This window comes from Tasmannia lanceolata, unplaced genomic scaffold (assembly GCF_043159265.1).
Source record: "Tasmannia lanceolata isolate RefF3 unplaced genomic scaffold, GAP_Taslan_0.1 ptg000016l, whole genome shotgun sequence".
NCBI classification, from domain to species: domain Eukaryota; kingdom Viridiplantae; phylum Streptophyta; class Magnoliopsida; order Canellales; family Winteraceae; genus Tasmannia; species Tasmannia lanceolata.
Window position 1 is genome coordinate 9513139 of NW_027518693.1, and position 16319 is coordinate 9529457.

A 16319-nucleotide genomic window follows, 5' to 3' on the forward strand; every position below is an offset into this window, starting at 1 on the left:
TGGGGAGGGCTAGATGTACGCAACCTTACCCCTGCTTTGCAGAGGAGCTGTTTCCGTGACTCGAACCAGTAACCACCAGGGCACAATGGAGCAACCTTCCGAGATGTAGAGCTTTAAAACGGGCCTATGATTTCGATCATCCAATAACCTGAGCCTCACTGTATATTTTTTTTATTCGGTGTACATGCAAGCAAGTGCGTCACTCCAAAAAAATAAAAATAAATCACGGCAGTGTGTACATTATATGGCTTATCTGATAAAGCCAGGTGTTGTATCAACATTCAACAACAAAAAGTATGGGGGTTTGCTGGGGACCATTCGATAGGGCATTTCGTGGAGGAAGTTTGCATGAGAAAGCAGCCACCTCAGCTGAATTAAGTGAATTCGCGAGTCGCTCTCTCATGCAACAGCCGACTCGTGAATGATAGGGAAATGATACCAGCACTACCATGTTTTGATATTTCCTTCATCTGATACGGAACTTACAGATAGGGGTGTAAACGAGCCGAGCCGAGCTTGGCCAGGCTCTGCTCGGCTCGGTCAGGCTCAGCCAGGCTCGCGAGCCTTATCGAGCTCGAATTATATTAATTTCACACCCCTCATCTTCCCTGAACAGCCCTATCTAGTATTTTTTTACTACTCTTTTTACACTTAGGGGGGTGGTCCAAGTAACAAATGGGGTTCCAGAAAAGAAGTGACATATTTTGCCTCCCCCTTTCACTCCCTGGACAACCCTTTTAGTATATATATTAATATATTTAAATTCTTAACGAGCTTTAACGAGCCGAGCCTGGCCTAACTCGGGCTCGGCTCGTTAAGCTTAACGAGCCTGGCCAGCTGCCTCGGCTCGGCTCGTTAAGGATTCGAGCCGAGCTCGAGCGAGCTTCCGAGCCCGAGCCAAAATTGACACCCTTACTTACAGATAAATGATCTGGATCAACCGAATGTTGCACCCTATTTAATCACTTCTATGCATGTATACGAGGAAGATATTATATATAATTAAATATATATTATATATATGAGGACAAGGTTTCTGAGCTCAGGCTCAGGCTCAGGCTGAGCTAGAGCTCATAATACACCATCTCGCATAGTTGTTTGACTCATCCAACCCATTCAATTTATAGGATCTCGCATAGATAGGGTGTTCCTAACAAACCATCTCCATACCGTAATCCTAACCATTCAATCTATAGAAGAACATCTTCTAGCCATCCATTTTAAACCTCCACAAATCATAAACCTAACCATAACTTACAATCCTAACCATAACCATAAACCATAATCCTAATCATAACCTATAGAATGAATGGGTTGGATGAATCAAACAACTATGGGAGATATGGTTTCTGAGCTCTAGCTCAGACGAGCTCGAGCTCAGAAGCCTTTTCTATCGATCTTATATAGGACATCTTTGATCAAGGCGTACATTCTTGGGCTACGGCTGATCCATGCTGGGATCCTTTAGATGCGCAGTATGAGAAAGCTAACAGTTGGGAACATCAAATGGAAGGTGGTTGGTGTAGACATTCTTTAAAACTTGGAATGACACTAATTTCAATTTATCCAACACACACACGTATAAAAAAACAAATCAAATATAAGTCAAATTTACAAAATGGAAAATTCCTAATTTTACCGGCATCAATTCCAATTTCCTAATTAAAAAATGACTACAAAGGCATCCTTATAATGCAGTAGAAAACGATACAAAATCACGCTTGCACTAACAACCCTAATGCTATTATCCACAATGTTCGAAAGAATTAGACGAACAAGAACTGGGCCAAGGCAAAAAAAAAAAAAAGGACTCCCACTCAAGTGACGATGATTGACAAACTTTCATTAACTCAGTTGGGTCAAAGGAGTTTTGATTGACTTGGTAAGGCAAAACCCGGACTAGAATGAGAACTCAGCCAAGGTTAACGGCAGTCAGCTCGGGCGAGTTGACAATTGATAACTCATACCTGTAGTTGTTCACGTTCACTTATTTATCAAAGCAAGGTGTATTTGTCATTTTATCAAAACCACATTAATATCTTGTCATGAAATTATAGTTGTTAATGTGGTGTCGCCCTCCCTTCCTTTTTTTTTTCTTTAGAGAAGCTTGATTGCAGATAAAATAATATGAGAGAGAGAGAGAGAGAGAGAGAGAGAGAGAGAGAGAGAGAGAGAGGCTTGGTGACCAACAAACAAAGGAGCGTGACCAGATAAACAAAGGTGGTTCTTGGATATTTGAGGTGCTTTGGTGACCAAACAAACAAGGGGGTTGGTTGGTCGCACTGTTTTTGAGATTTGTAGTTCTTTAAGCCTTCATTAGCTCGTTGTAATAAATAACATGGATGTAGAAAATCATGGCAGACGTTGGACAACCGAAGCTGGTTGTTTGCCCAATCTTACACAACCACACGCTATTTGAACACCAGATATCCTGTAGGGCCCACCATGGATGGGCCACTGGGCTCGTCTCTGATCAAATACGGCTCCTTGAATGTGACCCCTTGGCCCATTTTTGTCTTACAAATATTGATCTCAGCGGCAATCACATGTCTAGCCAAATGCAGTTGAAAACACATTTCAAAGAGAAGATCGAAGAAAATGTCAAATATTTGATAGGATCCATTTCGGGAAAGTGGAATATAGGAGAAATTCAAATATGTTGTAGAGTCACTCTTGATCAAATGAGGCCCTTGTTCCATTAACTTCTTTCGGGGCTCCGACAAGAAAAGCTAAGCCATTGATTTTTGTACTCCTTTATCTTACCCATAGGATATCTGTTAAGGATGAGACCAAGAGTATGGGGATCACCTGAGAATGTTATGCAATAGCAAATCTTGTGCCTGGTATGGCCTAGAAATTGAGTTTCGACCATTCATCATAATAGTAAATTTCTCTGTAGTCGTCTCCTAGAAATATTTAGATCATGGCCTACCTAGGTGGCCCCTACAGCATGTTTAGATGGATCTACTTAAGCCATGTGCAAGATGAAGATTGGGGTTGGACTACCAACTTTGGGTAGTCCGAAGACTACTGAATTATGATTTATGATATACTTACAGCTACTTAGGTAGGCCCCGGATCAAGTGTACATTGGATTACTTACAGCTAATCATAGCCCACAACTCCAATTTAGGTATGAGAGGGCTGTTGTAGCATGATATTTAAGCACAATGGTTATGATATTTCCACCTCCTTAATGTTGGAAAAGGGGCAGAACTATCTTTTACCCCATGGTTATTACTATTTTAAAGTTGTTCTAAATTCTAATATGAATGTTTGCAAAAGTGAAATGGAGAATGTCTGTTTCAAAGAAATATTTGTTTGAGTGTTAGTCTGATGTTGGCTAGCCTAGTACTTGTACTACCCCCACCTGTGTATTAAAATCTCTAATTAAAGTAGACTTTAATGGGGTCTTGAATGTAGAGATCTGGTTTATTGGTAGAACAGGGTACATGAATAAATTGGAACAGAACCATATATTATGGCAAATCTTCAATGACTTCAGTCTCATTTATTTGAAAGAGATGTAGGCCTCAAGAAACATGAAATCCATTGCATTCACTTGCATAAAATCCTTTTCTTACTCTGCTGTCCTATCAAATCATTCATGTTTTTTTAAACTAGGGTATCCTTTTCCTTTCACTTTCATGTCACAATTTTTCATCAATGTATAAGCCAGTGTTTAAGAACCGTTGTTTAAGATTATATACCAAAATTCTATGTATAAGCCAGTGTTTAAGAAATGATATCTGCACCCCTTGTCTTGATAATGGCACTTCTCTTTTCATTAAATATTTTTTTATTGGAAAAGTGTAAAATGATGAGACCTGTGCATTATTAAAACAAGAGAGTGTGGATATCAATTTAATGATAACTTTGATATAATTATTGCTTTCATGGATGAAGAAAACAATCCTCTTTCAAGTCAAAAAAGTGAGGAAAGGAGTCCTCTTCTCTTTGGCAGGGCCCCTCTTTGTTGACTATGCACCCCAATGCCTGCAACATACTCTACTTTTCCCTAACATGTTATCCTTGGAACAAGCAAACCTTCCTAACAACCCTCATCTTTTATTGTATTGACCAAAATACAACTTCTAAACAGTGTAATTCCTTTATTTTTCTGTAGCAACTGCGGCTAACATTTACCTTGCACTTATGACGACTCTAAAGTGAAAACTTTATGGGAAGAAGGCAGGTGGGTCACCGAAATCTCAATCGGAATCGGGAATCGGTAATCGGTCAAGAGGTGGGTCCCACAATAGATGGGCTCAAGTGCTCAATATGACATTGACCAGACAATCCTAATCAATCTGTTTGTCAAAATTTTCAATTTCAAGGGTAAAGTTTTGGGTATTTTTTCTTTTAACTATCAGTTTACATGTCTTATTCGGTGGTTGAGATCGTCTTATCTATGCAGCTTATGGCTTAGTATTGATCATTGTCTCGATGCAAATGCCCAAGGTTTTAAATTTCGGTTTTGGGGGTCATTTCGGTCCTCACCGAAACTGAAATTCTAGCTGAAATCCTAAAATTTCGGCCGAAATTCGGTAGGGGTCCGTTCGGATGCCGAGAAGATTTTGATTTGGAATTCTCACATTTACAGCCCTTTTTGCATTGACATTTGGTTCTCGATCAAATCCTTGAATTTCCAATTCAGAGACTTAGTGAAAAAAATCAGATTTCCAAATAAGCTGTGGAAATAAGAAATTGGAAATCCACATATCTGGTAGTTTTCTTCACCCTCTTGGCTCCTCAACCTCTCCCCTGCAGCAGGAATTACCCCCTTCCCTCTCTGTCTCCCTCAACATGAGCTGGCTGATCTATTCATTTTATACTGAAAACTCAATTCCAAATCCAAATACAAAGTCTGAGGTATCCAAACGGTCCTAGGTGCTCTCGAAATGTTGGAATTTTGGACCGAAATTTCCAAAATTGCCTAAATTTTGCAAATTTTGGTTTTGAGGCTGACCGAAATCCAAAATTTCGGATTTTAGTCGAAATTTAAAACCTTGCACATGCCTAGTGGCCATTGCCGGGAGCTACCAAATTGATTCATTTATTTGATCTAGTGGTGTAATTTAGGTCGTGTCGGGTTGAGCTTTTGCTTAAAAATTAAATGGAATCAACCGAAACCCGAGCCAGGCTTTATGGTAGAATCTCAACCAAAATTCCTAAAAATTAAATGGAATGAACAGAAACCCGAACCAGGATTTACATTCTCATTCGATATATATTATATATTATTATATGTAAGAAAATAATATTTCCACCTCTTGTATGCATGTCGGGGCTACATTTGCAGACCATGGGTCTCCATATGGCAGTTATCCAATATAATATATGAAAATGATATTCCCACGCCCTTGTTTCAATAATGGCATTGCATTACAATCCTCAAATCTCTCAACAATCATTTTAAAAGTGTGACGTAAAGAATAGGTACATTGTTGAAACAGTGTGTGGGAATATCATTTCCCATATTATATAGTAAAATGATATTCATAGTCCTTATTTTAATAATGGTACTCCGCACTTTATTAACCATTTTTCTTATTGGCTAGCATCTTGTGAATTGTAGCATCCTTTAAAGGTCGGGATTTGCTAAGGTCCATCGTAAAAGGCTTTTCGTGGCTAGTAGACCAGCCACCTCGTGAATGGAGACAAATGATGTTGTCTTCATTCACGAGGTGGCTGGTCTAATGTGCGACAGAGCAGCCGCACAAATCCTTTTTTGATGGACGCTAGCAATTCCCTTAAAGGTATATTAGAAAGAGGAAAGAGGAAAGTGTTTCTGCCCAGCAGCACAGGTAGTTCCCTGCGCTGTAGTGGTATATAATGCCTCCCATTGGTCGCTTTTTCTGGGCCCGCAAAGGTGGACCCGCTAAACGAACCAATGGGAGGTGGTATAAACCACTTAAGCGCAGATAACGTCCCTGCGCTGCAGAGTAGAAACACTTTTCTCTACTAGAAAAGTCTAAAGCAAATATATCATTGTTGAAACAAGGAATGGCAGGTATGAATCCCTCCCCTGTAATCTATATATTATAAGGAGGAAAACTGGTTTTACTGTTCACGCCTACCTCGCAGCCCTCCCCTTCCTCCCTCGAATCTACATGCAATTTATTTCCAGCTTGGCAACTCAAATCTAAAGGGCGATGATATTTTCACCCCCCTGCATTATGCATGCGCCCCCCTATAAAGTGATGTGACGTAAAAAAAAGCGATAGAGTTGCCTACTTTTCACGTTATAAGGGGAGCGTCCGCATAATGCTGGGGAGTGAAAATATCATTTCCTAAAATATATATAACAATATATAGAGTGTATAGAGGTAATTTTGAAGCACCTATTTTTCAGGAGAGAAGTACCACATCGTATGAATTAAATGAATAAGCCAAATACAGCTATGAGGTGGCTTTTTTATTGAAAAAAGAGAAGCTGCAAAGTGACTCCCCGCAAAATTGCCTAAACAATCCCGTATATAAGCATTTTGGGGCCCACTTTTGCATGAGAGAACAACAACCTGTGATGAATTAAATGAATATGAATATTAGATAAAATTTGCCACCAAGCCCCTCTCCTGCAAAAGTGAGCCACACTAAATGACTTTTTGACAGATTGCCGACATAGGGATTTGCTAGGCAACTGGCTTTCGGCCAAATTGCCTAGCAAATCCCTATGCTAGGCAATCTGGCAAAAAGCCATTTAGTGTGGCTCACTTTTACAAGAGAGAACAGCCTCACAGGCTCACTTTTAGTAGATTTTGTCTTGTTCTTTTAATTCATTGAGGTGGCTGTTCTCTCATGCAAAAGTCAGCCCCGAAATGCCTTTCTGCAAAATTCCCTTCTTGTATTACTTTGGATTTCATAGGTGGCTCTTCTCCCATGCAAAAGTCAGCTGTGAAATGCCATTCTTCAACATTCCCTTGTTGTATTACTTTGATATTTCATGGTTAGAATCTCTGTTGACAATGTAGACTGGATGTAGCAGTAGATCAATCACGATGAGTGACCCAAAACAGTTTTAAAAAAAAAAAAAAGGAATTCTAAAAAATTGATGGATGTCCACCAAACTTTAAAATGAAAAATTCCAGAAAATATCTCAAAAAAAAGATTTGAAGAAAATATGATTTTCCTTAATTTTCTTTTCCTTAGATCCAAACACCCCCTTAGATTTCCAACTCAATGATTCTCCGTCTGCCCATCATTAAAAATATGCCTATCCTTAAATTACAAATTTGCAATCGTATAAAATTTACATTCTTGGTAGGTACTCAAGGTTGCAGAACAAACCCTTAACCTATTGAGTTAGAGACTCAACCCCTGAAATCGGTTGCAGAACAAACCCTTAACCTATTGAGTTAGAGACTCAACCCCTGAAATCCCATCATCATTTGACTAACCAAAAGAAGTGAAAGGGAAAAATTTACAATCACGTCGATATTTACAAAATTTTATTGTAGTTCCAAAAGAAGTAAAAGACACTTATTTTGATCCGACTGGCAACCCAAATGCCCTTGAGAACACCTTGATCATTGATCCAACAAGCCTCCATCAAGCCTCGTTTAGGGTATTGTCAAGAAAATCTAAACAATTAATTTTGTAGTGATTTATCATAAGCATAGGATATCCCTCGAACGGATCTTATGTTAGCCCCAACACATTTGGTCTCTAACTACAAAAGTTGATGCAATATAAATTAGGAGTTTCTTATTGTACCCAATATGGATGATCCTTACCAGGCTGAAGTATGGCAGAGGTTGCATTTCCGATAGGAAAAATTGCCTATGGGGGACATCAAAATACGAGAATTGCCAAAGGGGGACACACTTTTGAAAAATTGTTAGAGAGGGACGAAATGGGGGTTATCAAGTCTCTAAAAGGGGGTTATCAACCCTCTAAATGGGGTTATCAAACTCTCAAAAGGGGATGAAATGAGGGTTATCAAACTCTCAAAAGGAGGTTATCAACCCTCTCTAACAATTTTTTCAAACTTGTGTCCCCCGTTGGCAATTCGTATATTGATGTACCACATTGGCAATTTTTCCTTTCCGATAAAGCAGTGAGATGCGTAGAGATCGAAAAGAACACAAACGACTTAAGCACTCCGCTTGGATGAGACTAAGACCATGTACTTCGCCTCATGATGTTCTGCCAAAACAATGATCTCGATCTCACACATGCCCCTCATTGCATGCTTTTACCACAACAACAACAAAAAAAAAAAAAAAAAAGCCTTTTACCATTTATTAAAAAAACAACTTTATGCCTATTCTTTCTCTAACAAAAGAATCAGCTTCTTATTTTTTTAATTTTTTTTTATGACGTAGGATGTCCCAACACCCTTCAGGAGTAGGACTAGTCCCTACGGATCCACGCAACGACCCACCCACCACGTGTATCAGCTTCTTATGCAAGGGAGAAATTATTGAAGAGGCTCTGATTCAATGAATGTACACGTGAAATGGATCCCACCTCCTTTCACTGTAATATCAAGGGCGGCTGCCCTTTACACTTGCACGCACGCCTACTCAACATATAATTTCTCCGATGTATTATCCATGAGAAACTATATGATGAATGGCCGTTTTCAAAACGTACTCATCATCCCATCCTTGATATTTGATCCAACAGCAGCTGTGTTGGATCAAATATCAAGGGTGGATCGTACGACCTTTACCTGTTCATACGGCCATTCAACATATATTAACTTCTCATATATCCCTAATATTTATTTAGGGTGATGATAAATTCACATTATAAGGGGTGCGTATTATCCTACACAGGGTGCGAATTTATCATGTTGGTTTAGTTATTAATTCTAGAGAGAAAAAAAGGAACTTCTGTTTCTGCACGAGCTTGTTGTCAGTAACTACAGAAATTTAAATAAAACTAAAATTACCAAAATGACACTTAAAAAATAAGACTCCTAAGCTCAGTGGAGCCACTAACCCGGCTTTCGAGTCACGGCTACAACCATACGTGAACGTTGTGTGGGTCCATCGAGGCATGAAAGAGTATCAGAGATGTGGGTCCACGATGATAGTGAGGCTAGTTATCCGTACCTTTGATCGATGGCTGCGATCTTATATACAGGTCCCACAAGTACACGATTAGAGAAAGGAGCTGAGTCCCGAGAAGGTGCCTAACATTCCTCAAAATCAATTTCTCGTAATGAATGAAACAGCTTTGGAACCTGGGTAACACTTTGTTGGTGTAAAATGACTCACTTGCCCCCTTTTCTTTCCTAAGCCACCCCCATTAGTGTAAAAAAAGTATACATAAATACATTATAGGGGGTTGGCCACTTGGTTGGCCAAAGAAACAACCTATTCACACGTGGGCCATGGCTCTTAATCCGTATATTTGTCCACCACCACGTGTCGGTATCGAGAACTGATTTTTATAACCACATAATTGCAACCTCTCTCTCTTTCTCTCACAATCTTGAATTTGAGAAGGAAATCTGTCTGTACAAAACTCGTTCACACCATAAAACCCGTGTAATTCTTTTTCTTCCCTATTATTCCTTTTGGTGTTTTTTTTGTTTTTTTGTTTTTCATGTTGTTGTTGATGTTGGTTGCAGTGCAGCTGTGGGTTGGTGTAGCTGCCTGTTCTTCCTCTCACATATACTAGTGCGAAGGTGTAAACCCATTTGCAGATCTAAGCAAATCCCTCATTAGAGAGAGAGAGAGAGACTGTTCCATTTTTGGTATGTTTTCATTTCCTTTTCTTTGTTAGCTTTGTCTTTTAACATTGTTGTTTTTTATTCGAAAACTGTACTAGAGAGAAGAAAGAAAAAGAGATTCTTTGATGCATTTTTGCTGTTAAATGCATTAAAATGCTATGATAGCTTCTTTTTCTTTTTCTTTTTCTTTGCTTCTTTTGTTGTTTGGTTTACTTGCATGCGGATCTGGATTTCTTTTTTCTTTTTTTTTCTGGGTCTTGATCTCTCTGTTTTTTTTTTTTTTTGTGAAGGCTTTGTTGTATGTGGGTTTTGATTTCTTAATCTATTTTCCTTTTATGCGTCACTGGTTTTTTATGCCTGTTTTGATCTTTTAACTTATTTATCACATGGGTCTTTGGCTAGCGATTGAAAGGAGGGATTTTTCAATTTCCTCAAGTACATTGTATTGAGTTGTGATGAGTTGGCCCCTTTTTTTTTTCCTTTTTTGATGTCTTTCTTGGTTCTTGGTTTTGATCTGGTTTGTTTCTTTTGGGTCTTTGATACTGATTCATGAGTATTTATCTGCATTTCTCTCATTTTCCTCTTTCTATTATGGGGGATTGGGGGTCTTGATCTCTTGTTTTCTTATCTTTTCTTACGTTAACCTTTGGATTCATGATTGCAAGCCCTGATTTTTCTTTTCCTTTGATAAAAGCAGCTTCTTTGAGATTCTGCGTTTTCCTTTTTCCCCCTTTTTTGGTTCTACTCTTGTCCGTTTAACCTTTTCCCATCTGGGTGGCTAGCAGTTTAACAGAGTGGTTTCCCATTTTTATACATTCTCTCTCTTCTTTTTTTTTCTGAATGTGTGTTCTTGATTTCTTTTATCTTTTTCATCAGAGTCTTTGGCCAACAATTGATAGAGAGGGGTTTTCGTTTCTTTTGCAAAGGAAAGATAAGATGGATGAGGGAGGCGAATTCAGGTGCTGGGATGAGATGATACCTGATGCTCTTGGGCTGATCTTCAGCAATCTTTCTCTTCAAGAGATCCTGACCGTCATTCCTAGGGTTTGTAAATCTTGGGGGAAAGCGGTTTCAGGTCCTTATTGCTGGCAAGAGATTGACATCGAAGAATGGAGCCAACAATGTGAACCAGATCACCTAGATCGAATGCTTCAAATGCTCATCTCAAGAAGCTGTGGTTCTCTTCGCAAGTTATGCGTCTCTGGCATTCCAAATGACTCCATTTTCTCATTCATTGCTAACCAGTAAGTGAACAACCCAACATTGACTTCACTATCTCCTTGATTTGTAGTTTCATAATGCTAGCAACTCACCTCAATCACCAATTGTAATGAGAGAGTTGGAGATTTCAAGAACCTTTAGTTGAATTTTTATCTTTTGATCAATGATTCCATGGATTTGCTAGTTTCTTGATGCTTGTAACTCACTTCAATCATCAATTGTGGTGGAGAGAGTTGAAGATTTCAAGAACAATTAGTTGAATTTTAATCTTTTGATCAATGGCTCCATGGATTTGCTAGTTTCTTAATGCTAGTAACTCACTTCAATCATCAATTGTGGTGGAGAGAGTTGAAGATTTCAAGAACAAATAGTTGAATTTTAATCTTTTGATCATTGGTTCCATGGATTTGCTGTTTTGGATGTTCTGTTTATATAGGTTTTTGCTTGGGTTTTTTCAGTGCTGGTTGTTCCCTCCGGACCTTGCGATTACCCAGAAGTGAAATAAGTGATTCCATCGTCGAACAGGTTGCGGGGAGACTATCAAACATCACTTTCTTGGACCTCAGCTGTTGCGGAAAAATCACTGCCCGTGCTCTTGAGGCAATTGGAAAGCACTGTAAATCGCTTGTTGGGTTGGTACGAGTAATGCATCCATTGGAGGTTGCAGACAAGGTCTGCCAAGACGACGAGGCCCACGCAATTGCCACCACAATGCCTAAGCTCAGGCATTTGGAGGTGGCCTACTTGCCTCTCACCACTGAAGGTGTGCTCAAGATCCTTTTTGGTTGCAAAGAGCTTGAATTCTTGGATTTGAGGGGTTGTTGGGATGTAAAGATTGATGACAGCTTGTTGAAGGAGAAGTATTCTGGGTTGAAGGTGTTGGGGCCTCTAATCGTTGACTATTATGAGAGGAATTACTGGGACTCTTGCTCTGATTACTCGGATTCTTCTGGGTATTTGGGTTGGGAATACATGGATGATGATGGCATTGGGGACTATGATGGAGAGAGCTCGGATGGGATGTGGGACGATGAGCAAGGGCTGGAGTTGAGGTTCTATGAAGGATTTGATGATACTGTTGCTGAATTTGGTTGGCCAGCATCTCCTTAGTTTGATGTTTGTCTGTGATTGTTCTTGTTCCAGAGGTCAGAAATTCCTTTTCTACTACTACTGTTATTACTATAACTAAGAGTTACCACTAATATGGATACTAGTAGTGTTGCCATTTCTACTTTGCTTGGAACCTTTGAGTTGGATGTATATGTTTTTACTGGAAATGAAATCATGTGGTTGATCTTTTATTTCCATGTGTAGCACACATCTTTCCCCTTTTGGGTTCTATCCAGTATTTTTTAAGAGGGGTTGAATTAAAAAATAAGTTGAAATAATTCAGAAACAAGCGTGAGATGGAGGTGTGCTTTTGCAGACTCCGCCCAATTTTGTCAAAATAGCAAAGTGGGTGCCCTGCAATGTTGATTTATTGGTTGGTTTGTGTGGATTTTTGGATTTTTGGAGTGTTGTCTTTCGTACTTCTGAAAGAAAAGCGACATGTAAATGAAGATAGCTGCTGCTATTTGGCATGGTTTTTTCAACTCAACTTCCTTCAAGATATCTTCGAATATTTTTTTTGTCTTGATTATTGACTTTTTTGCAAAAGCAATTACACTTTAAATTTGCTGGTAACGTTTTATAATCTGGCTTTTCACAAGATTCCAGGCAAAATAATTACACTTTAAATTTGCTGTTAACATTTTATAATCTGGCTTTTAACAAGATTCCAGGCAAATGTGTTGGTGGGTCTCTTACATATGCTGTGCTAGGTATATGTATATGCTTATCTTATACTATGGAAACTACAGGCACCCATTAATCTAGGATGAGGAAAAAGCCCTTTTGATATTGCTCAAGTAAATCACATGCTTTCTTACAGGGGACAACATCCACTTATAGTCAACTTTTTAAAAAGTGGTCTCCCAAAGGAAACCTTGTTCACAACATTTGGTTTTTAATGTCCTTCTGAAGGAGGTGGGAGAGGTCCAATGAAAATTGCAATGCATCTTATACGGTTTTGTTTCCCTTTTGCTTTGCCTACCAAACGACCAGTCTTTTCACAACCATCATTGCATAATCTTTTGGGTAGGAAAGCTAGGATTTTGCCAAACTCTACCAAAGTAATTTAGTAGGTAAATGATATAACATCCAACGTTACTATACATATCTGTGGTTCTATATGCAGCCAGTTAGGCTAACCATCCAAATCTCATTATCCAAGGACAAGGGTTGTTATGACTGGTAGAGAGATCGTTTTTTTTTATACAAATAATACACAGAATATGGAGTATACAAACCAATGCTACATCATGCCAACTCTCTTACTATGAATTTGGGCAGAGGTGCTTGCCCAACCACACTCTAGGTCAAGCAATTCAACATAAGTATGCTGATTATCGCGTTATCAAGTGATTAAAGCAGAATCCTATAAAAAACCAAACGGGCACAAATTCAACTCACCATTTTGGTTGTACATGTATAAGATAGTGCTGCCCATGAAACCATTCAAAAAAAGGAAGAAAAGAAAGATACTTATGCACATGAAGGCGTTCAGAAGCTCTAAAAGAAATCCGGGAAGAGAACAAGGGCACTTTTTAGAGACAACAGTGGACTCTAATGAGGCGGAAGCGAAAGCTCTTCTTTGACCAGCTGGGGTATAATTTCCCATGATTCTAATGAGGAAATGGTATGCGAGTTCTCTTCTTTATGTGTTGAAATGGTATGCGAGGTCCATGGCCCACCATTGATTATTGAAGGGGATTCGTCTGGTGCATAGGTGTGGGCTAAGAACAAAGACTCTTGATCCATGGAAATCGGCCATATTATTTCGAAGATTCGATATTATTATCATAGGAAGCTGACAATTTTGTAAAGCGGGGAAGGAAGACAAAATGTTTTCTGGCACAGAACCAACTCAGACTAGTGAAATTTCAAAACACCAATCTTTATAACCTCCCGCATTCATAATCATATACCCGCTGTGTATATACTCTCTTCCGGTTCTCAAAAATGTTCAAACAAAAAGCTGTTAGGGGCTTACAAATAAAACCCATCTCCCAAAAACATGGCAAGAGCCTCGGACAAGCACTGACGGTGCGTAACCCACACTTCTGGTTCATACATTTCATCAAACACGTCAGGGAGACCAACATAAACCTAAACGCCCAGCAGCTTTCCAGTAAAAATAAATGCAAAATTGATGACAAAGGGTGTCGAATGCCTCCCTCTGTCAATATGCAGGCATAGAGAGTGGAAGAAGCAATAGGAAGCTGGGTGCGCACGCTAAAGGGTTCGTGTGGGGGTTGGTGGGGAGGAGCTGAGCTGCCATTACTATGATTACTCTCTCTCTCTCTCTCATGCTGTGTTGTTGGGCTAGTGTCTGTTTGTGAGATGCCGTTTGATAAGCAATTTCCTAATCTTCTTATTCCCTTATTATCTTCAATCTTTCTGATAATAAAAAAAACAAAGTGGAGATAAAGGGTGCTCATGAATTTATTTTTTTTTGGAAAAATTGTCGATGGGTGACACGAAAAGAGCTTAATAGTGGATGGGGACACACTTTTGAGAAATTGTTAAAGGGGGTTGATAACCCCTTTTTTTAGAGTTTGATAACCCCATTTGGAGGGTTGATAACCCTCTTTAGAGACTTGATATAACCCCATATCTCATCCCCCTAACAATTTTCCCTTTTTTTTTTTTTTTTTTTGGGTCTGAAAGTTGGAGGGGATTCTCTCAATCAGGAAAAGTACGGCTTTTGTCAAACAATATATTTTTATTTATCGGTAAGCTGGGTTTAGGCAGACCCGTACCAGTGTACTGATTAAAGAAAGATGTTATAATAAAAAGAAGAAGACGATCGCTTTTGTCGACAACTGTTGAGGACTCTGGGGGAATATTTATAGTGGGACCCATCTGAAAGATTTGCGAGGTCAGTACCGTCACTTTGTCAGCTGGTGAGTGAGGAGGATTCCGCAAGATTGGAGGGCAAAACAGTCATTTCAATCCATAAAAGCTAACTTTGGTTTTGTAATAAATCATGAGGCAAACCAGAAAATTATCGCCAGATGTGGACCCCCCCCCCACCAATTGGCCGGTCCCACTATGCTCGCCTCATTGGAACTATTCAGATTCAGTAGCAGACTACAAATGGACAATTACAAAAAATGGACGGCTTCTGTTGTCCGATTGATGAGATTTTCGGACGATCAAGGGTGAGGATAACCATAATTATGTTGCAATTAGGAAAAAAAATGGACGGCTACTGTTGTCCATTATCTTGATCCCATATCATTTTCCACAAATAGCTACCACTTTCTTATTTGTACAGTACATGAGAGGGGTGACACTTATATCACTTTAAAGAAGCCCCCATTTAATTTGGGTCTAAGTTGATTTCCCTTCCTATAGCTGCTCAGATGTTATAGGTCTCAATAAGTAAAGCAGCACCAATGGATTCAATGGGTCCAAACAGCCGAACTCTTGTCCAAAAGATCTAATATAGGATCCATACGAGTAATCAGATCAAGACTTGAACTTATTGGGGCCTACCCAGAATCCTCCACTTGATAGTAAGGATGACTGAGAAGGTGAAAACCCCTAGTCTTCCTAAGTTCTCACTGTTAAAAAGGGAAAATATAATCTGCTCATTAATCTAAAGTTTATAGTTGTCATCTTAATCTAAAGCTTATAGTTCTCATCAGATTCAGATACAGTCTAACTACGACTCAATTAAGACCTAACCAACACTATTTCAATCAAACTCAGGCCCGGATTATGTTTTCCTAATAAAATTGTGAGCCAAATTTACTTGGGTCCAACACAAACCCAACCCATTGGCACGTAAAGGAAACAATTTTCACTGTAGGTGAAGGCTACATGGATTAAAATTTGGTGAACGTAGATCAGCCTATCCTGGCCGTCCAATCTGCCGCCTGAAATTGAAGGAATGGACAGTTTCAAACGAAACGATCAATCTTCAATCGACAAAACTCAATTGACTGTAACGTTCGATCAACCATTGCCATTTTCAAGATGCATTGAATGGTCCAGATCTCATCAGTGTTAAAAGGAAGGTTTTAAATTGGCAGACCCAGCTTCATCATTTCAAAAAAAAAAGGGGAGACCCAGACACCAAAACAAAACTGCAATTTGATCAACAGGTTTGATAAGCTTCGGAGTAGAAGCTTCCATTGATTTTTAATGTAAACTTAACAACTAATCTGATCAACTCTAGTCTTAATTATTGTACCATCATCTGCTAGTTGATAAGCCCGACACCTTGAGGATCAATCCTCTCAATGAATACATTGGCTAGATTAGGATAGTTCCTTAACCGTCGACGCTCCACTGAACCTTTTAACCC

At 39.2% G+C, this 16319-nt stretch overlaps 1 protein-coding gene across 3 annotated transcripts; it reads left to right on the forward strand.

Moving 5' to 3' along the window:
• Positions 1 to 9375: 9375 nt before the first annotated feature.
• Positions 9376 to 12207, forward strand: FBW2 (F-BOX WITH WD-40 2). 3 transcript variants are annotated; one of them, XM_077357888.1, is made up of 4 exons: positions 9376 to 9500; positions 9584 to 9709; positions 10562 to 10929; positions 11365 to 12207. In XM_077357888.1, the coding sequence occupies exons 3-4, from the start codon at positions 10622 to 10624 to the stop codon at positions 12014 to 12016; spliced, it is 960 nt and encodes a 319-aa protein (XP_077214003.1). In that variant the 5' UTR covers positions 9376 to 9500; positions 9584 to 9709; positions 10562 to 10621; the 3' UTR covers positions 12017 to 12207. The 3 variants fall into 3 exon arrangements, with proteins under 3 accessions (XP_077214003.1, XP_077214004.1, XP_077214005.1); XM_077357889.1 differs by having other exon boundaries at positions 10612 to 10929; XM_077357890.1 differs by having other exon boundaries at positions 10617 to 10929.
• Positions 12208 to 16319: the final 4112 nt, after the last annotated feature.